General features: G+C 41.2%; 1 protein-coding gene across 2 annotated transcripts in view; it reads left to right on the top strand.

Annotated features, from left to right (window-relative positions):
• Nucleotides 1-24,925, top strand: part of KATNAL2 (katanin catalytic subunit A1 like 2) — a 107,407-nt gene that overhangs the window by 16,460 nt on the left and 66,022 nt on the right. The window contains exons 1-4 of one of the 2 annotated variants that reach the window (XM_032309150.1): nucleotides 2,287-2,681; nucleotides 3,600-3,675; nucleotides 4,714-4,771; nucleotides 7,008-7,846. In XM_032309150.1, the coding sequence (XP_032165041.1) occupies nucleotides 7,796-7,846 (51 nt within the window). In that variant the 5' untranslated portion in view covers nucleotides 2,287-2,681; nucleotides 3,600-3,675; nucleotides 4,714-4,771; nucleotides 7,008-7,795. Of the gene's footprint in view, nucleotides 1-2,286; nucleotides 2,682-3,599; nucleotides 3,676-4,713; nucleotides 4,772-7,007; nucleotides 7,847-24,925 lie in introns of those variants that run through there. The other variant, XM_032309149.1, reaches the window with a different exon arrangement.

Here is a 24,925-nt window from a genome sequence, read left to right as displayed (position 1 = left end):
TTTTTCAATTCTTCTTTAATTTCCTGGTTTACCCATTCATTCTTTAGAAGGATGCTGTTTAGTCTCCATGTATTTGGGTTCTTTCCAAATTTCTTCTTGTGATTGAGTTCTAGCTTCAGAGCACTGTGGTCTGAAAATATGCAGGGAATGATTCCAATCTTTTGATACTGGTTGAGACCTGATTTAGGACCCAGGATATAATCTATTCTGGAGAATGTTCCATGTGCACCAGAGAAGAATGTGTATTCTGTTGCTTTGGGATGAAATGTTCCGAATATATCTGTGATATCCATCTGGTCCAGTGTGTCATTTAAGGCCTTTATTTCCTTGTTGATCTTTTGCTTGGATGATCTGTCCATTTCAGTGAGGGGAGTGTTAAAGTGCCCTACTATTATTGTATTATTGTTGATGTGTTTCTTTGATTTTCTTATTAATTGGTTTATATAGTTGGCTGCTCCCACGTTAGGGGCATAGATATTTAAAATTGTTAGATCTTCTTGTTGGACAGATCCTTTGAGTATGATATAGTGTCCTTCCTCATCTCTTATTATAGTCTTTGGCTTAAAATCTAATTGATCTGATATAAGGATTGCCACCCCTGCTTTCTTCTGATGTCCATTAGCATGGTACATTGTTTTCCACCCCCTCACTTTAAATCTGGAGGTGTCTTCGGGTCTGAAATGAGGTTCTTGTAGGCAACATATAGATGGGTTTTGTTTTTTTATCCATTCTGATACCCTGTGTCTTTTGATTCGGGCATTTAGCCCATTAACATTCAGGGTAACTATTGAGAGATATGAATTTAGTGCCACTGTATTGCCTGTAAGGTGACTCTTACTGTATATTGTTTCTGTTCCTTTCTGATCTACTACTTTTAGGCTCTCTCTTTGCTTAGAGGACCCCTTTCAGTATTTCCTGTAGAGCTGGTTTGGTGTTTGCAAATTCTTTCAGTTTTTGTTTGTCCTGGAAGCTTTTTATCTCTCCTTCTATTTTCAATGATAGCCTAGCTGGATATGGTATTCTTGGCTGCATGTTTTTCTCGTTTAGTGCTCTGAATATATCATGCCAGTTCTTTCTGGCCTGCCAGGTCTCTGTGGATAAATCTGCTGCCAGTCTAATATTTTTACCATTGTACGTTATAGACTTCTTTTCCCAGGCTGCTTTCAGGATTTTCCTTTGTCACTAAGACTTGTAAATTTTACTATTAGGTGACGGGGTGTGGACCTATTCTTGTTGATTTTGTGGGGGGTTCTCTGCGCCTCCTGGATTTTGATGCTTGTTCCCTTTGCCATATTAGGGAAATTCTCTCCAATAATTCCTCAAATATACCTTCTGCTCCCCTCTCTCTTTCTTCTTCTTCTGGAATCCCAATCATTCTAATGTTGTTTCGTCTTATGGTGTCACTTATCTCTTGAATTCTCCCCTTGTGGTCCAGTAGCTGTTTGTCCCTCTTTTGCTCAGCTTTTTTATTCTCTGTCATTTGGTCTTCTATATCGCTAATTCTTTCTTCTGCCTCATTTATCCTTTCAGAAAGTGGTTGATTTTCTGTTTCTAGAACTGCTGTTCGTCCTCTGTTCGATCTCCTGTTGGATTTGTGGGCATTTGCAATGTTTAGATAAGCTATCTAGCTGATCTCCTGCTACCTAATGTAGCCTCATCCTGCTACTTCTCCACCATCTTGACTCCTCCCCTGGACGGTGTTTTCAATGCTTCAGAAAATAATACACCTTGGGGTGCCTGGGTGACTCAGTGGGTTAAAGCTTCTGACTTTGGCTCAGGTCATGATCTCAGGGTCCTGGGATTGAGCCCCACATCGGGCTCTCTGCTCAGCAGGGAGCCTGCTTCCTCCTCTCTCTGCCTACTTGTGATCTCTGTCAAATAAATAAATAAAATCTTAAAAAAAAAGAAAAAGAAAATAGTACGCCTTGAGGAAGAAGCGGTAAGCTTGCACTCCACCTCACAGACCTCAAATGACACAACTTGGAAGCATCATTAATGTGTGCATCAGACACAGTTTTGTTTACCTTGGTCTTTATTTAGACTGTTTAAAACTCAAGCACAAGGGGCGTCTGGGTGACTCAGTGGGTTAAGCCACTGCTTTCAGCTCAGGTCATGATCTTGGGGTCCTGGATCGAGCCCTACATCAGGCTCTCTGCTCATCAGGGAGCCTGCTTCCCCCTCTCTCTCTGCCTGCCTCTCTGCCTACTTGTGATTTCTCTGTCAAATAAATAAATAAAATTAAAAAAAAAACAAAACAAAAACCTCAAGCATGGGAAATTTTAATGTGTTTTATAAAAGAAGGGAAAAATATGTTTTTCTTAGAAAATGGAGAATTTTTCTTTTCTCGGTAGATAGTAATACTTTGGGAAGCAACACATTGGTACATTAAAAAGATTGGTTCTGAGAACAGGAAACCTGCCATTTGCTCACCTTACACCTTCACAGTCCCTGGAGTTACGGCTGCACCAGAAAAGAAGAGGAGGCCGGGGCCACACTGTCTTCCCATTGAGATGTCTACAGGTGTGCCAGTGAAGGTCCTATATAAGGCTGAAGGCCCCAAATGAGAGACAAACACTGGTGAGGTGCATCATGGGAAGCTCAGAGGCAGAGGACAACAGAAACTGCCAGTTGTCCAATATCACAGTCCGCTCTGGAGATGCCAAGTGGCCCAGCCAGACCAGGTATATCTGTGGCCGCAACATCTTTCCAAATTTCCCTGACATGCTGAAAGTGTGCCTATATGAAAGAGCATAAACAAACAAACAAAGAAACAAAAAGGCTCAAGAGGCCAGCTGTGGAAAAGGTCCATGTGGCCCTGAGAGGAAAAGGGCATGGAATGGGGCATGGAAACATCTTCCAGTGGCAAAGATAAATTTATCTGTTGAAAGGGGATGGCTTGAGGTGAAAACGATTATGAGTACACTTATTTTGATGACAACTGAGTAATGTATGGAATTGTTGAGCCACTATATTGTATACCTGAAACTAATATAATAATGTATGTTAACTCTACTGGAATTAAAATCTTTGAAAAAGAAAAAAAATTATCTGTGGAACAGAACTTTGCCCTTATTTTTTTCTTTTAATTCATCTGGGTTGGGGATGGAGGGTGTGCACGCTTATGTATATCTAGGTACTAATCTAAGACTAAGTTTACTCCCCAGAGAACTTTTGGCACTCGGCCAAGCCTGGAGACATTTTCGTTTGTCACAGTTTTGGGGAGTGTTCCTGAGATATAGTGGACAGAGGCCAGAGATGCTGCTAAAACATCCTACTAAGCAAAGGTCAGTGCCCCACAACAAAGAATTATCTATCCCAAAATGTCAATAGTGATAAATTTGAGAAACACCACCCTAGCCCAGCAAATCTAGCTAGCAGAGAATTTCAGTGAGAAAAGCTGAGTTCCTTTCTTTTTTTTCCTTTTAAGTAAACCCTATGCCCAACATGGGACTCGAACTTACAACCCTTAGATCAAGAGTCACATGCTCTATTGACTGAGCCAGCCAGGTGCTCCTGAGTTTCTTTCTTAAAGGGAAAACATGCGTTTGTGTTTACTTTTTCTTTTAAAAGTGGTGGCTTTAATTAAAACGAATTTTAAGACAGGGCAAGAGAAGATTGGAGGCAAATGTGTCAAGATGAAGGCATTGGATGATCTGGGATACCACACGGGATTTTGTAAGTATAGTGTATAAGATCTCTGGTCTAGAAGACTAACTGTAGAAGTAACTCTGTGGGTAGGTGATGTCTAAAGACCTCATCTGAGAATCTCCCCTCTCAGCCCTTAGAGTCCCTGCCTCATTATTCTTCATCTAGAACATTTCCATAGTTTCCTTTCTGACCTTCCAGCTCCTGGCAGTCACCTTTTCAAAGTCCCCTTAATTTCTGAAGAATATTTTCACTAGATATAGAATTCTAAGTTAATGACACTTTTTTTTTTTAGCATATATAGAGTTATATTTCTATAATCATCTGGATTCTCAGGTTGTTCCCATATCTTGGCTGTTGTAAATAATGCTGCAATGAACTTGAGGGTACAGATAGCACTTCAAGCTGGTGACATCATTTCCTTTGGTTATATATCCAGAAGTGCAATTGATAGATCAAATGGTAGTTCCATTTTTAATTTTTTGAGGCAACTCCATACTGTTTTCCACAGTGGTTGTACCAATTTATGTTGCCACCAACACTGCATAAGGGTTCCCTTTTCTTTGCGTCCTTGCTCACATTTGTTATTTGTCTTTTTAATAATAGTCATTCTAACAGACATAAGGTATATCTCGCTGTCTTTTTGATTTGCGTTTTCCTGATGATTAGAGATGTCAAGTACTTTTCATGTACTTGTTCATTTGTATGTCTTCCATTTTTAATTTTTTTATTTTTCTTTTTTAAGATTTTATTTATTTATTTGACAGTCGGAGATCACAAGTAGGCAGAAAGGCAGTAGAGAGGGAGGAGGAAGCAGGCTCCCCACAGAGCAGAGAGCCTGACATGGGGCTCGATACCAGCCCCTGGGATAATGAGCCAAGCCGAAGGCAGAGGCTTTAACCCACTGAGCCACCTAGGCGCTCCTGTATGTCTTCCATTTTTTAAATTGAATTGTTTTGTTTTTGTTTTGTTTTGTTTTGCTATTGAGTTGTGTAAGTTCCTTCTATAGTTTGGATATTAACCCCTTAGCAGAAAGATGGTTTGCAAATATTTTCTTTCATTCCATAGGTCGTCTTTCCATTTCATTGATGATGTTTTCTGTTGTGAAGAAGCTTTCTAGTTTGCTGTAAGCCCTATTGTTGATTTTTGCTTTTGTTGCTTGTGCTTTGGTGCATATCCAAAAAAATCATTGCTAAGACTGATGTTAAAGAACTTTTTCCTATGTTTTCTTTTAGGAGTTTCATGGTCTTATGTTTAAGCTTTTAATCCATTTCAAGTTGATTTTTGTAAATGGTGTAAGATAAGGGTCCAATTTCATTCTTGTGCATGGGAATATCTAGTTTTCCCAATTTATGGGGCTAGGCATGCTGGCTTCATTCAGGAGATGCCATTTATTAAAGAGACTGTCCTTCCCCCATTAAGTATTCTTGGCTCACTTGTCAAATATTAGTTGATCAAAATGAATTTCTTTATTTCTTTATTTATTTATTTTTAATTTTTTTATTTTTTAAGATTTTATTTATTTGACAGAGAGAGATCACAAGTAGGCAGAGAGGCAGGCAGAGAGAGAGGAGGAAGCAGGCACCCTGCTGAGCAGAGAGCCCGATGTGGGACTCGATCCCAGGACCCTGAGATCATGACCTGAGCCGAAGGCAGCGGCTTAACCCACTGAGCCACCCAGGCGCCCCCAAAATGAATTTCTTAATGTGAGTCTTGGTTAGAAAAGTTTGAAAGCCAGTGGTCATGTGAAGGAGATTCCTTAGAAAAGATTACATTGAATTTGGAAATAAAGCAAAACAGTACAGCATGACCTACCAATGTCACACTAAAACCATGTTTAGGAGGCCCAACCTCTATCCAATAGGACTTTCTGTGATGGAAATGTTCTACGTGTGTGGCTGCTCAGTATATCAGCCACAAGCTACATATAACAACTAAATACTAGAAAACGGGGCTAGTGGGACCGAGGGATTGAATTTTTAACTTTAATTTAATTTTAATTAAAATGAGAATGTAAATGGCCAAAACTAGAGGAATGTATCTATGCCCCTTAGAAAAAATTCCAAAGGCTATGATTGTATTACCCTGTAGAACATTAACCAGTTTTGTATTTAGCCCAGCAGTCATTTTTTTTTTTTTTTTTAAGATTTCATTCATTCATGACAGAGAGAGAGAGAGCAAGAGAGGGAACACAAGCTCAGAGGAGCTGGAGAAGGAGAAGCAGGCTTGATCCCATGACACTAGAATCATGACCTGAGCGGAAGGCAACCACTTAACTGACTGAGACACCGAGGCGCCCCATAACCCAGGTCTTATTCTAACTTTGTTCTCTTGAAAGGCCTGTGAATATCTGGTACCTCAAAATGCTCTTTGAATCACATTTACCATTTTACTGGCTCCCTCAAGGACCTAAGGGACATCTTTGCCATGTGTCCATTCATATTAAAGAGAATTCCATTTTGAAATTTTTGAAAATCATGTCAACAAAACAACAGGAAAGGTATGTAATGAAATAAGGAACAATTTTGTCTCTGCCTAAATTCTGCCTGGGGTAAGTGTAGTGATTGGAAAAGCTCCATTGAACTGTCCTAGAAGGTGCTGTCTGAGCTGAGTCCTAGAAGACAATACAGGATTTTGTTAGGCAAATGAGGTGAGAGTGATCCTCTAGGGAAAAGAAACTGTTCAGGAGTAGTTCAGGAATTCATGTAATCTGTGGATGGGGTGTGTGTGGGGGGGGGTTGCCTCGATTGGGCTGGGAATGACAGGAGAAACTGGACAGGGAGGGTAGCAGCATGGCATAGGGGAAAGGCAGACTGGCTTCATTCAGGAGATAGCTTTGCATCCTAGCTTTATCTTGTTGGATAATTTAAGATTGGCTAATTTGGCTCTTTGAGCCCATTTCCACAACTGTAAATTGGGAGTGCTAATGACTTCTGCATGGCGTGTTAGGATTAAATTAGGTAACCAAATAAGTCACATAGTGTGTTTTCTGGTGCCATAGATGTTTAATGAATTATAGTTATTTTCTAATGTGAGAGTGGTCAACAGTTTCAAATGGTGCTAAGTTTAAATAAGATTTTAAAAAAGGTGTAAAATAACCTATAACTGGCTTTCCTAATTAGAAAGTTATTGAAGATTCTGGTAAGAACAGGTTCAAAAGAGGAGGGGCAGAATGTGTTGAGAAATGGATGGGAGGTGGCAAAGGGAAGAAGACAGTCCTTTCAAAAAGCTTGAAGTGAATGGAAAAGAGGGGATTCAATTCAGCAATTATAAGATGAGAGATGTGGGGTTTTGCTTTGTTCTGTTTTTTTTTTTTTTAGATTGAGGAAACTTGATTTTTTATTTTTTTTTTTAATTCCAAGGGAAGAGAATGGAAGCAGCAGCCCGAAGATAATGAAGAGGGGATGGTTTAGAAGAAGATTAACAGCAAGCGAGACAGAAGGCAAAGGCACTGAAGACACAAAATAGTTAACACATGAAGAAAATGGAGCAGAGGAAAATGTCAAGTCCGTGTTTGTCCGCTTTTAAAGAGCATAGGTCCAGAGCGAAGGGAGTTGGAGAAGGGAAAGGTTGACGCACACTTTGCATCCCAGAAAGCCTCTGACAGCCAAAGTCCACAGCAGATTCTTCCAGTCTAAAAGGACCACTTGCAGACATTTCAAAGTAAAGCAGAAAGTTCCTTCCAAACCTTACCTTAATACGGGGGGCGGGGGGAGAGATGGGAAAAGACGGGGTGTCAAAGTGTAGTCTTGGGAACGTAAGCGCTGGGTCACAAAGGCCTGAACAACAGCCGAAATCAAGGACAAATAGTACGATACATAAACTTGGTAACCTGGCGTTTTAGAGACAGAAATGAAGCGAACCAGAACAACTTCAAACCCCGCCTCAAACCCTGTCAATCATCCCCCTCCCTCTCTTGATTGGTCAGTGCCCTGCAAAGGCTCTGGCTGAAACGTGCTTATTTTAATATTGATTGGCATGAGAAAGAATCCATCTTTGTCCAGCGATTGGCTGACCTGTCCAGGCTCCGGCCAATCCTGAAAGGGGCGGGCTGGTTAAGCGTCAGGTTTCTCCCAGCAGTTTTCTTTGGAAGTACTGGTCAGGCTAGTGACTGGCCCTTTCCACTTCTCCGGCCCTGAAACCGTACCTGATGGAGCTTTCTTACCAGACCCTCAAATTCACGCACCAGGCACGGGAAGCGGTAAGGAAAGTACATACAAAAAAAAAAAAAAAAAAAAAAAAAAAAATTGTGCCAGGAGCTTTGGTCTCCTGAGGGCCCATTTGCGTGTCCGCGGTTGCTATGGCGACGAGTTTCCCCTCCCCTCCCCCCAGCCGAGCGGCGCCAGCGCTGGGAGGGACCTTAGGTCCCATTGATCAAGTCCAAGACTGGGCTTAAGGCTGTGACGGGAATAGGCTGGGTCTGGGACAGAGCGGGGTTTGGGAGTGCCTATGGATTTGATGAAAGGGACCGCAGTTTGTGACTTAGGAAACGGTGTGGTGTTTATTAGACCGGCTGTCTTGATGGGTGAGCAGGTGTGGGGAGTGGTTAAAATTAGGACTGTTGAAAGGCCAGGCAGCTCTCACCTGAGAGTTGGGACGCTGGGTTCTGATCCTGATTCTCCACTTACCAAGGCCGAGAGAATTTACGTATTTAATTCCCCGCTCGGGCTTCAATTCTTAGACTATAATCCTTTTCACACGAAGATTACATGGGCTTTACAGTACGTACAGTGGTTTCAGTTGTACCGTCTGCTCACTGGTGAGCAGTACTTCACACAACAAGGCACATGAATTGCGCGCGTACTCCATGCCTGGCACTGAGGAAATAAAAACAATGCTTTGGGGAGGAGGGAGGATAAATAAAGTTTTAAAATGCTGATATCTGAGCCCTCACCTCTAGAGATTCTGATTTACTGATTTTGGGTGGATTCTGTGCATCAGCATTGTTTTTAAAGCCCAGGAGGTGTTTACATGTGTAGCCAAGGTTAGGAACAACTGCCCTAGTGTTTCCCACCTTAAAAAACAAACTAATAGTATAGAAAAAGAGATAACCGCCTGGTTGGCCTCACATTCCCCTTTACCTACCAACCTCTCTCTGTTTCTCTCCAGCTTCTGGAAAGGGTTGGTGTTGCTAGGTCTCATCTCTGGATTGTCTTCAAGCCTATTTTAATCTAGCCCAAATTACCTGCATCCTAACCTTTTTGCACTAACTTTTAATAAAGCAGATTCCAGGACCTCACCAAGACTTACTGAATCAAAAACAGTCCAGGATGGGGTCTTGAAAAGTGCATTGTAAACACACACCCAGTTTTGAAAACCACTGCCCTAAATAGTCTCATATATTTTCATGATTTCCAATGCCATCTATATGCCAACAACCACCAACCCCTCACTGACTCTAGAGTGGATTTCTTTGCTGGGTCCCAAGGCCACATGGTGTCCTAGAAGGTGGAATACAGAGAGGAACAGGAATCAACTGATTGTTTGACAAATCAAGGAGAGTATCTCAAGTATCTGCATCTGAATTTGCTCAATATTTAACTTTTTATTTCCCTTCTGAAACCTATACCCTTCCCAGTCTTCCTCCACCTGGGAATGTGAACCACCATCCACCAGTTGCTCAAATCAGAATTCTGGGAGTCATCCTTAGCTCCTTCCTCCTAGTCTCTCCCTCTGTTTTCTACCTAAGGAAGACAGCAGCAAATCATATTGATTCTACTTCTGTAATAGGTCTTTAATCATCCTTATCTCTACAGCTGAGATCCTGATCCAACCCACCATAATGGCTTGCCTATCCACAATAGCTTTCTAACTATTCTTCCTATTGGTTTTTGCCGCCCTCTAGTCCATTCTTCATCCAGTGATCTTAAAATTATGTCACTCCCTGACTAGGATCCTTTATTGGATTTTCATTACACTTAGATTAAAACCCCCAAACCTTGACATGATCTACAGAGCACTGCAATGGTGTAGCCCAGCTCCAGTGTCTGGTGTCTTCACCACTTTCTGCTTTGCCTCCCACTGATCCAGGCACATTCTCTTTGATCTGACATGTCTTCGAATGCCACATACTCTGTACCATGCAAGTTAGTATTTAATTGTGGTTAATTTATTTTTATTTCTTAAGATTTACTCATCCATTTGGGGGGAGCAGAGGGAGAGAGAAAGAATCCTGAAACAGGCTCCCTGCTGAACAGAGAGCCCAATGTGGGGCTCCATCCCAGGACCCCAAGATCATGACCTGAGCTGATATCAAGAGTTGGACGCTCAACTGAGTGATCCACCCAGGTGCCCCTAATTTTTTTTTTAAGTAGGCTCCACATGGGGCTTTAACTCACAACCTAGATCAAGACCCCAGAGATCAACAGTCAGCTGCTTAACCAGCTGAGCAACTCAGGTGCCCCTAATTTGTGATTAATTTATGTTACAGATTCCTGCATGTGACACAGCCTGTCAAACAGAATTCATGTAACTTGAAGGCAGATCCAGTTTTACTTCTTGTTTTATTCCCTAAATGGTGCTGAGAGACATATTTAGATATGCCCATTGATGGCTTGATTTTGCAGGGGGTGTAAGTGCAAAGAGTTGTGCTGATTAGGGGTCTGCAGAAGAAAGAAGACAGAGGTGGGTGTGGTGATTTGGTCAACTGGATATAAGAAGGATTGCATGTCCACAAGGAATTTTGATCATCTACATCATCCACTGTATTAGAATTTCCAGAATACTTCCTTTTTATTTTGTTGATTTTTATTCTTGTTTCAAATTATATAACCATACATGTACAATTGCTCTGATATCTTTAATTTCTCCAAGGAGAAATCATCTACACCCTCCTATAGGAATAAGGGCACAATAATCTTGGTTGCCACCATCGGTGGAGTTAAACAGGGGAAGACAGCTATGTGTGAGGTGGGGGATTTCTCATCGCTCTTTGATGTATAGATTATACTTAATTACTCCTTCCTTAATTATGTAATTGCATACTTAATTACTTTTTCCTTTCCAAAGTTTGTGTGGTTGAATTTCTTAGAGTAAACGTCCAACCTTCAGTCAGGGTAGAAGAAGGATTGTCACCTGATTGGGTTGGGGAAGGGAATCTCTTATATACTGAGTTTAGTCTGCTCCTCATTATTTCTGTCCTCAGAAGTGCCTGGTGACTCAGAAGTGCCCAGTGCACTCAGTTCCTGTAATTGTCTAGGGTGCTGTCATACTTAGGTACTTCTTGTTGACTACTTTTTCTTTTTTTTTAAAGATTTTTTTTTTTTAATTTATTTGACAGAGAGAAATCACAAGTAGGCAGAGAGGCAGGCAGAGAGAGAGGAAGGGAAGCAGGCCCCCTGCTGAGCAGAGAGCCTGACATGGGACTCCATCCCAGGACCCTGAGATCATGACCTGAGCTGAAGGCAGCGGTTTAACCCACTGAGCCACCCAGGCGCCCCTACTACTTTTTCTATAGGTGTTGGTTTTCTTTGATTTTGGTTATCTTTTGCTTTTGTCTTTTTCTGTTCTCTTAATTCACCTGGCGTTTATCCAATTGCTTTCCATCTGTCAATTTTATTGTCATTTTGTCTGTTGTCACTTGCTCTTCTAGGGTTGTTGTCTCCCCCCCCCCTTCTGCTCTAGTCTTTATTATTTCCCTCCTTCCCCTGGCCTTTTTTTTTTTTTTTTTTTTAAATTTGTTTGTTCTTCTGTCTCTAGCTCCTTTAGGTGTAAGGATAGATTGTTTATTTAAGATTTTGAGACTTTTCTTGCTTCTTGAGGTAGGCTTGTGTTGCTATAAATGTTGCTCACATTTAATGCAATCTTTATCAAAATACCACCAACATTTTTCATGGAGTTAGAACAATCCTAAAATTTGTATGGAATCACAAAAGACCCTGAATAGCCAAAGCAGTCCTGAAAAAGCAAAGCAAAGCTGGAGGCATCACAATTTTGGATTTCAAGCTACATTACAAAGCTGCTGTCATCAAGACAGTTTGGAACTGGCATAAAAACAGACACATAGATCAATGGAACAGAAAAGAATACCCAGAAATGGACCACAACTATATGGTCAACTAATATTTGACAAAGCAGGAAAGAATATCCAATGGAAAAAAGACAGTCTCTTCAACAAATCATTTTGGGAGAACTGGACAGCCACCTGCAGAAGAAGGAAGCTGGACCATTTCCTTACACCATACTCAAAAATAAAAAAAATGTGAGCTAGGAAACCATCAAAATCCTAGAGAAGAATACAGGCAGCAACCTCTTTGACCTCAGCTGTAGCAACTTCTTACTGGACACATCTCTGGAGACAAGGGAAACAAAAGCAAAAATGAACTATTGGGACTTCATCAAAATAAAAAGCTTCTGCACAGCAAAGGAAACAATCGACAAAACTAAAGGGCAAGAGGTTTTCAAGCTTGTTAATTCTTTCAAATAACAGGCTCTTAGTTTTGTTGATCTATTCTATTGTTTTTTTTTTAATTTCTATATCATTGATTTGTGCAATAATCTTTATTATTTCTCTTTTCCCCCTGGGTTTGGGCTTTATTTACTGTTGTTTTTCCAGCTTCTTTAGGTGTACGATAGATTGTGTATTTGGTACTTCTCTTGTTTCACAACCAACACCAAAGAAATACAAACATTTATGAGAGAATATTATGACTAATTATATGCCAACAAAATAGGCAATCTGGAAGAAAATGGATGCATTCCTAGAAACTTATAAATGACCAAAACTGAAACAAAAAGAAATAAAAAACCTGAACACATCCATAACCAGCAAAGAAATTGGAGTACTAATAAAAAATCTCCCAACAAACAAGAGTCCAGGGCCAGATGGCCTCCCAGAGGGATTCTACAAAACATTTAAAGAAGAATTAATACCTATTCTTCTGAGGCTCTTTCAAAAAATAGAAATGGAAGAAAAACTTCCAAACCCTTTCTGTGAGCCAGCATTATCTTGCTCCCAAAAACCAGACAAAGACCCCATCAAAAAGGAGATTGCTGATGAATATGGATGCAAAAATTCTCACCAAAATACTAGATAATAGGATCCAACAGTACATTAAAAGGATTATTCCCCACAACCAAGTGGGATTTATTCCAGGGCTGCAAGGGTGGCTCAACATCTGCAAGTCAGTGTGATACACCACATAATAAAAGAAAGGACAAGAGCTATATGATCCTCTCAATAGATGGAGACAAAGCATTGGACAAAACAGAACATCCTTTCTTGATAAAAGCTCTCTGTAGTGTAGGGATAGAGGGAACATACTTCAATATCATAAAAGCCATATATGGAAAAACCAACAGTGAATATCATCTTCAATGGAGAAGAACTGAGAACTTTTCTCCTAAGGTCAAGAACACAATAGGGATGTCCACTCCCACCACTGTTGTTCAACATAGTACTGGAAGTCCTAGCCTCAACAATCAGACAACAAAAAGAAATAAAATGCATCCAAGTCAGCAAAGAAGTAGTCAAACTTTCACTCTTTGCAGGTGACATGATACTTTATGTTGAAAACCCAAAATATTCCACCCCAAAATTGCTTACTCATACAGGAATTCAGCAAAGTGACAGGATATAAAATCAATGCACAGTAGTTAGTTGCCTTTATATACACTAACAATGAAGCAGAAGAGAGAGAAATCAAGGAATCAATTCCATTTACAGTTGCACCAAAACCCGTTAGATACATAGGAATAAAGCTAACCAAAGAGGTAAAGGATCTGTACTCTGAAAACTACAGAACACTTATGAAAGAAATTGAGGAACACACAAAGAAATGGAAAAACACTCCATACTCATGGATTGGAAATACAAATATTGTTAAAATATCTATGCTACTCTAAGAAATCTACATATTCAATGCAATAAGGATTGCATCAAAATACCATCAACATTTTTCAAAAACTGGAACACACAATCCTAAAATTTATATGGAACCACAAAAGACTCCAAATAGCCAAAGGAATGTTGGGGGGTGGGGACAAAGCTGGTGGCATCACAATTCTAGACTTCAAGCTATATTACAAAGCTGTAATCATCAAGGCAATATGGAACTGGCACAAAAGCAGACACATAGATGAATGGAACAGAATAGAGAGCCCAAAAATGGCCCCTCAACTAATCTTTGACAAAGCAGGAAAGAATATCCAATGGAAAAGAGACAGTCTCTTCAACAAATGGTGTTGGGAAAATTGGACAGCCGCATGCAGAAGAATGGAACTGGACCATTTCCTTACACCATACACAAAAATAGACTCAAAACAGATAAAAGACCTAGATGGGAGACAGGAATCCATCAAAATCCTAGAGGAGAACACAGGCAGCAATCTCTGAGATCTTGGCTGCAGCAACTTCTTGCTAGACACGTCTCCAAAGGCAAGGGAAACAAATGCAAAATGAACTATTGGGACTTCCTCAAGATAAAAAGCTTTTGCACAACAAAGGAAACAGTCGACAAAACTAAAAGACAATCTACAGGATGGGAGAAGATATTTGCAAATGACATATCAGATAAAAGGCTAGTATCTAAAATCTATAATGAACTTACCAAACTCAACACCCCCGAACAAATAATCCAGTCAAGAAATGGGCAGAAAACGTGAACAGACATTTCTCTAAAGAAGACATCCAAATGGCCAACAGACATATGAAAAAATGCTCAACATTACTCTGCACAGGGAAATCCAAACCAAAACCACAATGAGATTCTACCTCACACCAGTCAGAATGGCTAAAATTATAACTCCAGAAACGACAGATGGCAAGGATGCCAAGAAACCCCCTTACACTGTGGGTGGAAATGTAAACTGGTGGAGCCACTCTGGAAATAGTATGGAGGGTTCTCAAAAAGTTAAAAATAAGAGTTACACTATGACCCAGCAATTACACTACTGATTCAAAGGAGCACCTGCATCCCAATGTTTATATCAGCAATGCCCACAATAGCCAAACTATGAAAAGAGCCCAGATGTCCATCAACAGATAAGTGGATAAAGAAGGTGTGGTGTATATATATACACCATATACACCATATATATATATATATATAATAGAATATTACTCAGCCATCAAAAAGAATAAATTCTTGCCATTTGCAATGAAATGGATGGAACTAGAGGGTATTACGCTAAGTGAAAACAATCAGAGAAAGACAGATACAATATGATTTCACTCATATGTGGAATTTAAGAAACAAAAACAGGTGAACATAGGGGAAGTGAAGGAAAAATAAAAAGATAAAAAGAGAGAGGGACACAAACCATAAGAGCCTCTTATCTTTAAGAAACAAACTGGGGGTTGCTGGAGGGGACGGAGGTGGGGGGATGGGATAATTGGGTGATGGGTATTAAGGAGGGCACATGATGCAGTGAGCACTGGGTGTTATATGCAAGTGATGAATCACTAAATTCTACCTCTGAAATGGATAATACAGTATATGAAAATACAGTTAATGAAACTGAATTTAAATAAAAGATTTTAAAAAATTAAATAAAGGAGAGGGAAATCTTGAACAAAAACAAAAAACCAAAATAAATGTAGCTTTTAATTAGAATAAGACTTTTTCCCATCAGTAGACCTCTGTGCCTTTCTTATTCTCAACTTGAATTTAAGATCCTCTAAAATGTGCTAAGGGCAAGGAAGCTCTGAGGAGCAATTGCTTTAGTGTTTTTAATTTGACCACACAATTCAAAACAAATAAACAGTAATTGGTATCAATGCCCAAGAATGCATTTTGGAAAGCCAAAATTGATCCACACATTCATATATACACACAGAATAATCCTGGAATAAAGTTAATTTTATTGCTCATGTCATTATATATACTGTTCACAAGTTGTGACTCTGTCTTTGTGAGACTTTTATTATTAAAAAATAACTGCTATAAGTGTTAGGTAATTAATGAGGTGGTTGACTAGGTTTTTAAATGAGTGTTGTTAAATGCCTTAGCTTTTATTAATTGCATGGGCCCCTAAAAAAAGAGTAATTGAAAATTTAATTACATCAATGTTTTTCTTCAAAGAACTGAGGCTTATTAAACGTTAAATGTTCAAACATTTAAGCATCTATTGAAATACCAATAGCTATAAACAATGTGCAGTTCTAAATACTAATTAAACAAACTCTAAATCACCATAAAGCAAAGCTGAATTTTAAGTAACTTTATGTTTTAAGTGCTCTTCTCTGCTTTTACATAAGGAAGATTAACCACTTCACTACTGACCACCGCAGCAGCCTTGTGGGTATCTTCTAAAATGCTGTGGCTGCTGTAGGACCACATTCTTCCTGGACGTGGACCAAGGAAGGGAGACTGATCACACAACTTGGAACACTTTGCTAATGTCACACTGCTACTCTTGGAGACTTGTTTTTGTGTTTTCTTTCCTTTTTAACCGCTAAAAGAGAATGTGACAGTGTACAGATATGAATTTGTGTATTTGATGGTTTGGTTTAAAAATACCTTCTTTTGGAAAAATAACATTTATTAGGTTTCATTTTTAAATGTAAAAAGTATACCACAACCCAGATAAATATTTTTTTAAAGGAGTTTATTTCTTTGTTTGAGAGAGAGAGCGAGCGCACGTGTGTGGATGTGTGAGCAGGGAGAGGGGCAAAGGGAAAGGGAGAGAACGTCAGGCAGACTCCCCATTGAGTGGGGACCCGAGGTGGGGCTTGATTCCAAGACCCCAAGATTATAACCCCGGCCAAAACCAAGAGTTGGGCATTCAACTGACTGAGCTACCCAGGTGCCCCATCACCCAGATAAATCTCGTATACATTAAAAAAAATTAATATAACCTTCTGCTTTCCACTGTGATTGAGTAACAGGTGCCAGACTAGCCTTCCTACTGCACACAGCTAGGAACCTGGCCCACGTATATGAATAACCTATCTTCAGCCAGTGAACAGTGTGCTCATGAGAGAAGGGCTTCTGCTTGGAAGCAGTAACTGGGTTCTGGCACCCAAGGGAGTATCTATGCCGAGCAGAGATGAGACAGAGTATAGTTTGGGAAGACTTAGGTGGTTAACGGTGGGAGGAAAGGGGACCAGGGAAGAGGGAGCTGTGCAAACAAACTGCTCCATATTTCTGAGTTTTGGGCTGAACACTAAGCTGTGCATCTACAGAGTGAAAAAGTACAAAACTGGGGAAAACCCAATCATCAGGGAACGATGAGCTGAACAGCTAGTAGTGTTCATATAACCTCCTTATGACACTGAGAGATATTTTAATGCCAAGCAGCCTGAGTGGAGAAATGTTGTGGAAGAGCGGAGCGCTTAGTGGAGGTTGCAGGAAGCCTGTGCATTAGGGGTAGGCTGAACAAGCCCTAGAGGAAGGCTTCTTTAGATCTCTCTTTCCTAACAAAGCTTAAAAGAACAGCTTGATAGGATCAGACTTACCTGCAAATAGTTACCTGCCAAAATAAAACTTAATACTTAAAAGACAAGAAAATCCAGATATTCACAAAAACTGGCATCCAATTTAAAAAAAAAAAAACAACTACAAAGACTTTAAAAATAGCTGTAATAAATATGTTTAAGGGGGATTTAAGGAAAACGATTCTAAAGAGGAAAAAACCAGAAGATACACAAAAATAAATAAATAAAACACAGTTGACAGAGTTGAAAAAGACAGTATTTTAATCAGAAAGACTCCCTGGAAACCAAATTGCAGCACATGGAGTTTGAAGAAAAACAGGGACAAAGCCTCAGTGGCATGAAGGACAATACCAAGGAGTCAAACAGACATGCAATTCATATCCCAGAGCTGAGATGAAGAGGAGGAAAAAAAAAAATAAGAAACCATAGCTAAAAGTCTCCCACAGATCCAAGAAACTCAAAAACTTCCAAGCAGGACAGACACACACTTTTTGGCTGTGACAAAGCAAGATGCTTTGTTACGAATGGCCCTCTGGAGATACCCACGGGACAAGGAAAGGAAGGAAGCTTCCAGCCAACAACCAACAAGAAACTAAGGCCCACAGTCCTCTAGCTCATAAGGAATGGAGTTCTGCCAACAACCATAGGGGCAGAAGGAACGTATTTGGGTGACAGAAATGTTCTAAATCTGGATTGGAATGTTGATTGCGCATGTACACACATTCATGGGACTGTGCGCTTAAACTGGGTGCACTGTACCGTATGTAAATGATACCTTAATAAAGGTGATTTCAAAAGTGGTATGAAAATTCACTCAGTATTTACCAGAAAGGTGTACAGTGGAGAAGTAAATGCCTTCTTCCCTATGCTCCACCCCCTACCCATTTCTGCTTCCTCACCCTGTAAGAAACTATCATCTGTCGTTTCTTATAAACTATTTAGGAATATATTTGTATGTCTTAAGTGCATATTTATTTCTATATATTTTTCTTTTCACAGAAGAGATCATTTCCTTCCTTCTGTATTTCCCTCTTAGTTTACTACATGTCTTGTAAGTGTCTTCACAAATATTTATGGGGAGCCTGAGTCAGATATTAAGTTCTGGGGATGTGGTAGCAAAAAAAAACACTGCCTCTATCTTCATGGTGACTACATTTTATTTATTTTTTTTTAAGATTTTATTTATTTATTTGACAGAGAGAGATTACAAGTAGGCAGAGAGGCAGGCAGAGAGAGAGAGAGAGAGGGAAGCAGGCTCCCTGCTGAGCAGAGAGCCTGATGCAGGACTCGATCCCAGGACCCTGGGATCATGACCTGAGCCGAAGGCAGCGGCTTAACCCACTGAGCCACCCAGGCGCCCCGGTGACTACATTTTAGTAGGAAAGGCAGCTAACAGGTAAACTGGAACCTGAGGAGAGGAATTGCTGAAACATAGAATAGCCATATCCAACTTTGGTAGGTAATGCCCAAAAATTTCTCACGTGGTTATATCTGTTTATATTGCCCTTACAATGCATGATAGTTCCCTTTGCTCTACATCTAAGCAATACTTGTTCTCAATTATCTATCCTTTATTTTACATTTCCTTGAGTACACATGAGGTCAAGTACCTTTTTGTTAGTTTCTTAGCCATTTGAATATCTCATTTTGCAAAGTACCTATTTCTCTTGTCCATTTTTCTATTGGATGAGTTTGTCTTTTTAATTGTTTTGGGAGGAACACACTATACATTAGTTTATTAATTCTTTTAAGTGCTGATATTTGCAGCATACCAACATGTTCACTTTTATGAACACAAATTCATATTTTTTAAAAAGTTCTTTTTATTCATGTTTTCTTCTACAGTTAGTGGGTTTTGGGTATCCTAAGAAAATCTTTCCCTATTCCAAAATCATGAAGATATTCTCTTGTATTATCTTCTAAAAGTCTTACTGTGTTCACATTTAGGTCTGTAATTCATGCAAAACTGATTTGTTTGTGTGTGTGTGCGTGCACACACACACAGACATACATACACACACATCTGTGTGTAAGGGATGAGGTAGGCTTATAATTTTTCCAGAAGCATTTACTGAAAAGATGTCCTTCCCCACACTGTTCTTTGTCCATGTATATGCAGAATTGTTTCTGGGCCCTCAAGTCTGTTCCACTGGTCTAGTTGTCTACTTCCTACGCTAATACCACTCTGTCTTAATAACTCTAGTGGCACAATCTTGGGGTATCTATCAAAGCAAAGACTTCTACTCGTTCTTTTTTGTCAAGTGGTTACTATTACTGACAACACATAGTTATGTGTTTTAGAATCAACTTGTCAAATTCCACAAAGATTGCTGGATTTTGATTGGGAAGGAGTTGAACCTGAAGATAAAGTTGAGGAGAACTGACAAAAAACAATGAGTCTTCTGATCAATGCCTATCCTTTTTATTCCAACTTTCTTTATTCTTTTCAGTAGGAATCAAGAAGTTTTCTGCATAGAGATTTTGCCCATCTTCTGTTAGCTATACTTTGAGTCCTTGATACTATTGTAAATGTTTTCTACGTCACTGTAAATGGTTTCTTGTTTTTTCAAACTTCATCTTATGTTATTGATGTGTAGAAATACAATTAATTTTCGTATATTGATTTTATTTGAGCAACATTCCTAAATTCATTTATTCTAGGAATTATTTGTGGATTCTTTTGACTTCTTTATCTATGCAATCATATTATCCGTGAAGAAAGACCGAGTTAATTCTTCCAATTCTTTGCCATTTGTTTTTCTTGCTTAATCTTACTGGTTAAGACCTCTAACAAAATGTTGAACAGAAGTGGGGATAAGAGGCATTATTGTGCCTGTGGGAGGTACTAGCAATCCAGGAACATGTTTTGTTTTTAATGTAGGCTCCACACTCAGGGATGCCCAATATGGGGCTTGAACTCACAATATTGAGATTGAGACCTGAGCTGAGATCAAGAGTCAGACGCTTAACCAACTGAACCATCCAAGTGCCCCTCAATCTAGGAACATCTTAATCCAGTCTCAGGGACTGAGATTTTTCTGGGCCACATAGAGAATGAGAGAATGATCTTGGGCAATTTAACTTCTCCTCTGTCCTTATTCATGGGACTGAGCCCTTCATAGGTTTTTACTAGCGTCCCCTATTAGGCTGGGTCCTGGATTCCAACTTTTGTACCTATAGCACCTTGAGGTTGTCAAACATATTACTCAGCATCTTAGCCTCTTGGAGGTAAACGAACTTGGGAAAAAGTGGCTTCAAATGCCTTGATCGTGTCTATGTATTAATGAACACACACACACACACACACACACACACACACACACACACCTGCCACACAGGTATATCTGTAGGGTAAAATCCTATAAGTGAAATTGCTATATTTAAGAGTTTTTATGTGTGCATATTTGACATACATGCATCTGTAGAATAAAATTCTTATGGAAATAAATGAAAACCATCCAAATGAGAGCAGAAGCCCTTTATAGAGAATGTGCTGGAACAAGGGAGTCAGGTACCATCACTTGCATTTGGCAGAGAATCAAAGGCAGGCAATGGAATGGGAAAGCTTGGCAGTGAAAAAAGGGAAAGCTACAGCTATTTTCTGACTAGAGGCTGTTGACCTGGGATAGCCGAATGCAGGCTAATGAGAAGCAGGGTATATCTTATGTGACTGACTTGGAGACCATATTTGGCTTTCTTTGCTTGGTCCTCATCTGGAAGAGAGGGGCAAAAAATCGGGAGGCTGACAGTTGTTGACCAAATCCTGACCATGCTGGGCCAGTTACCAGAGGCTGTGATTCCAGTTCCTGGACGGCTTGCTGTAGAGTTAGCGGTTTGGTTTTTTGGGATGGTTGCCGCAGTGGTTACGGTTTGGCTTCCTGAACTTATGAGGGTCGGACCACTAGCTATTGATATATTCAGTGTCTCGTCCTAAGACTGATACGGCTGTACCAAAGAACATATACAGTCGACATTTTACCTGGTAACTTCAGTAAAAGTTGTATCTTTCTGCGTCTGCTGGTAACGTGTGGTAATTTGTGCCAACACAGCCGGCTGTTCTTTTGAACTTTATTTGTCTGATATGTAAAAATTTGTATCACATTATGTCTTTCATTTGCATTTTTTTTTTTTTTTAAAGATTTTATTTATTTATTTGACAGAGAGAAATCACAAGTAGATGGAGAGGCAGGCAGAGAGAGAGAGAGAGGGAAGCAGGCTCCCTGCTGAGCAGAGAGCCCGATGCGGGACTCGATCCCAGGACCCTGAGATCATGACCTGAGCCGAAGGCAGCGGCTTAACCCACTGAGCCACCCAGGCGCCCCTTTCATTTGCATTTTTATAAGATTGAGCATCTTGTCATATATTTAAGATTCATTTGTGTTTCTTTTTCAGCAGTCTATCTTCTCCTCTGTTTTGCCCATTTTTGTAGTAAATTGTTGGCAATTTTTGATTTGTGGGTACTCATTATATATACATGATTTGTACTGATTTGTGGGTACCCATTATATATAAAGGGATTTGGCCTTTTGAACATTAATAAAATTTTAAATATCTTTCCTGGATTATTGTCCTTTGACCTTGTTTTTTATTTCCAAAGTTTTTATGTAGCTAAATTTATCAGTCTTTTTCATTAGTGCTTTCTGGGGTTTGTGTCTAAGAAGGCCTTATTTACTCTGAGATTAGAAAACAAAACAAAACCATGCTAAGTAGTTTTATTTCTTTATTTAAGTACAATCTGGGGATACTATTTATTAACCAAAACGATGTCTTGTTGTTTACTGAGAGGCGACTTGACAAAAGTATAATCAATCTTAAAATCCCCAGTGAAACCCAGGCTTCCCATCTTAAGCATTCTGAAGTATTCTCCAGGCAGGGAGGCTGTGGCACAGAGGTTCACAGGGGCAACACTGGAAAAGTCCAGGAGTCAGAGTCCAAAAGTCTCCACAAAGCAAAAGATTCTGGTCTCCTTCAGAAGTCCTATCCCCTAACCCCCACTGCCTGTGTTTTCCTCCCCCCAAATTCCATGTCCAGGGCAAGTCCTTAGTTTACTGGTGGGAGAATCTCTTCTTGGAACCTTTCATTGTCTTGGCCATCATCCGGGTAGTTTGTTGGTGGGTTTCCTGCTGCTGACCACCGTGCCTCTTGGCCCTGCTGGAGCTCGGGCTGTCAGAGCGCGGCTTCCCCCAAGAAGAGGTTCAGACGGTCGCTCCGTCACTGCGGCAGGGAGCATGGCTGCTTCCTGGAGGGATAATGCTGGCTTGATCTGCTCCTCCTAGTTCAGACTTCTCCTGGCTCCTTCAGACATGAGAAGGGGGCCAGGTCACACAGTTGAAAAGGGTCAGCCCTGATTGGCAGGTGCAGGTTGGATATTTGTTGTCAGTACTCCATAGCTGCTCTTGAGTGTCCCAAAGCCACACGTACGTTTCCTACCATGCCCCATGATCTTCTGAACTTTCTTAAAGTTTCAGTGACAATGAATTTTCCATAATGTATGTTTCTCCAACTAGGACATGATTGTATATTTATGCGATAGAGCTGATTGGCATAAAGTCTCCAAAGTGGATGGGCTCAAGAACAGAACGGGTGATATCCTCCCGCTTCCAAGATGGATGTTGTTTTTAAGTCCCCAGATGCACAGTTGCACAGGGGGATCATTTTGTGGAGCTAGGCACACTTGGAACTGGAAAACATCTGCGTCTTTGAATTCATTCTGCGCCCAGGAAATCCAGCTGCTTCCTCTTCCAGGGGTGAAGACAGTACTTCTTGCTTTGGTTTGGAAGGAGGACACTGACTCAAGTGCAGAAGTGGTCAGTAATTGGCTTGTACTGTGGGCGATGGAAGGTCTGGCAACACTGCAATGCTTCAGTGGGGACCTCTCTCAGCTTGGCTGAAGGGGCTTCAGACCACCGTGGCTTCTCTGACTTGCTTTTGTTCATCTCAGGTAACCTCTGGCCTGAGTCCACGTTTTCACTAGTGCTTTTAAAATCATTTTTAAGTCCTTTTTCTCTGAATGCAGTAGCTGAAGTTTTCGTGATTGTTTCCTTTTTCCTTTTTCTTTGGGGGGCATAGAGGCACGGTGTCTGGTTCCAATTCTTGATGCAGATCTCAGCATCACAGAGGAGCCCACTGACTTGCTGTCTACATCAGAAGCTTTTATTTTCCCTTCCTGAGTCCTTGAGCTGTTAGAACTTTCTCTTTCACCTTGGGCAACAGGCCTCCTGCCCACTTTTCTACGTCTAAGCTGTCTAGACTTTGCTTGTTTTTGTCTGATTTGGTTTTCTGGGAGCCTTGTGCTTTTGCTTAAGGCATCCAAAGCAACCACCCATGGAGGTGAAAACGTAGGGGTGCAGTGGCCTCTTTCCTTCTTTCTTGACACCCCTACAGAAGACGTGTCTTCTTTGTGTTGTCTCAGGACAGAAGCCTTGGGCTTTCCTCTCTGAAGACGACCTGGTGTGATTTCTGGCTGATAAACGTGTTGGACTCCTCACGGCTCTTGGTATCTACCAGGAGTTTGTCCCTTTAGGATGATGGCTGCCCCTTGCTTTGACTCACCGCCCCTTCCCCTTGGGGCCACCTGTGTGGCCTTCTTGCCTGAGCCCCGGTCTGTCCTGAGAGGCAGCAGAGTGGCCTCCCCCAGGCCTCTGGCATGCAACATGGGCCTCTGCCTGTCCCCAGACTACTCCCGGGGAGTAACCAGAAGATTCCTGCTCTGAGGACCAAACTGGAGTATCTCTGTGGCTCTTCCTTGTCTCCTCTTAGGACTGTGGGACACCAGGTGGGGCCTGTGTGTGTGTGGTGTGTGTGTGTGTGTGTGTGTGTTCTGTCTGTGCTCAGGGCAGTCCTGCCTACACCTGGAAGCTTTGCAGGGTTGTGGGTCGTCTCCCTTCATTCCGGCCTCCTGAAGAGCCATGCCAGGGCGCTTTGAGGAATCTTATTCCCAAGGTAGGGCTCAGTGTCTGATTCACAGGAGTCAATTCTGCTGGTGTCTGTGCAAGTGAGTAACTGTCCGTGCCACCCCCTTCTCCGTGAGCATGGCTAGAGATGAGCCCGACAGGCGGACAGCCTCCTCAAATCTTGCTGCTGCTTTGGGTAGAGGCTGGTGAGCAGCCAAGCCCTCAGCTTCCGCACAACTGAGGGCCCTGACCTTGCCGCCACCACCTGAGCTACCTCGCTGCTGAGGCCCTGAGCCGGGCTCTGTCGCCCCTGTGGCTGGGTGCGCCCAGAGGGAACCGGGTCTGCAGTCTGGGTACTCACGACATCCTGGCTTCTGCTCCTCCGGGAGCAGAGCGACGGCAGGCTGCAGCCCAGGACAGAAGGAAGACCCCTCGCTAGATCCTGGCTGTCGCGGCCGGCGTGACAAATCGACCAGGAACGTGAGGGTAAGAGGATGGTGAAAAGAAATTAAGAGACAAAGAGATGGGGGCAGGAGGAGCACTGAGGAGGATGTCCAACAGTGCCGATTTTACTCCACATCTTACAAGCATTTATAAAGCAGACCACAATAGAAGGAGTAATACATCAGTATCTAGTCAGATGACCGCAAGTTTCTGTAACAAGTTTACATTAACTACAAGCAAACCTCGTGATGCCAGGTAGTCACGGCTAATGCCATTAGCTACTATTGATGCAAGACAATCAACCAGGGAGTGGATTATGGGAGGATCAGGAACAACAAGGACCAACTAAGAATTCATGACCCTGACCACATTGTTCCCTTCGGTAGGGAGAGCGTGTGGGAAGTCACGTAGGCGAGCGCACGACAGGTAGCACGGACCCTTCCTCAGTGTTACTGAACTTTCCTGTCCTTAACCCCTTACCAAGGCCTCTGGACTTTAAAGGAGACACAAGTCAGGGCCTGGTTTGATCCGCGACTCCAACCATGCCGTAGCCTCTAACATCTCCCCC

This window comes from Mustela erminea, chromosome 13, assembly GCF_009829155.1.
Source record: "Mustela erminea isolate mMusErm1 chromosome 13, mMusErm1.Pri, whole genome shotgun sequence".
Taxonomy (NCBI): domain Eukaryota; kingdom Metazoa; phylum Chordata; class Mammalia; order Carnivora; family Mustelidae; genus Mustela; species Mustela erminea.
Note: the sequence above shows the minus strand (reverse complement) of the source record. Positions and strands in the feature narration are given on the sequence as shown.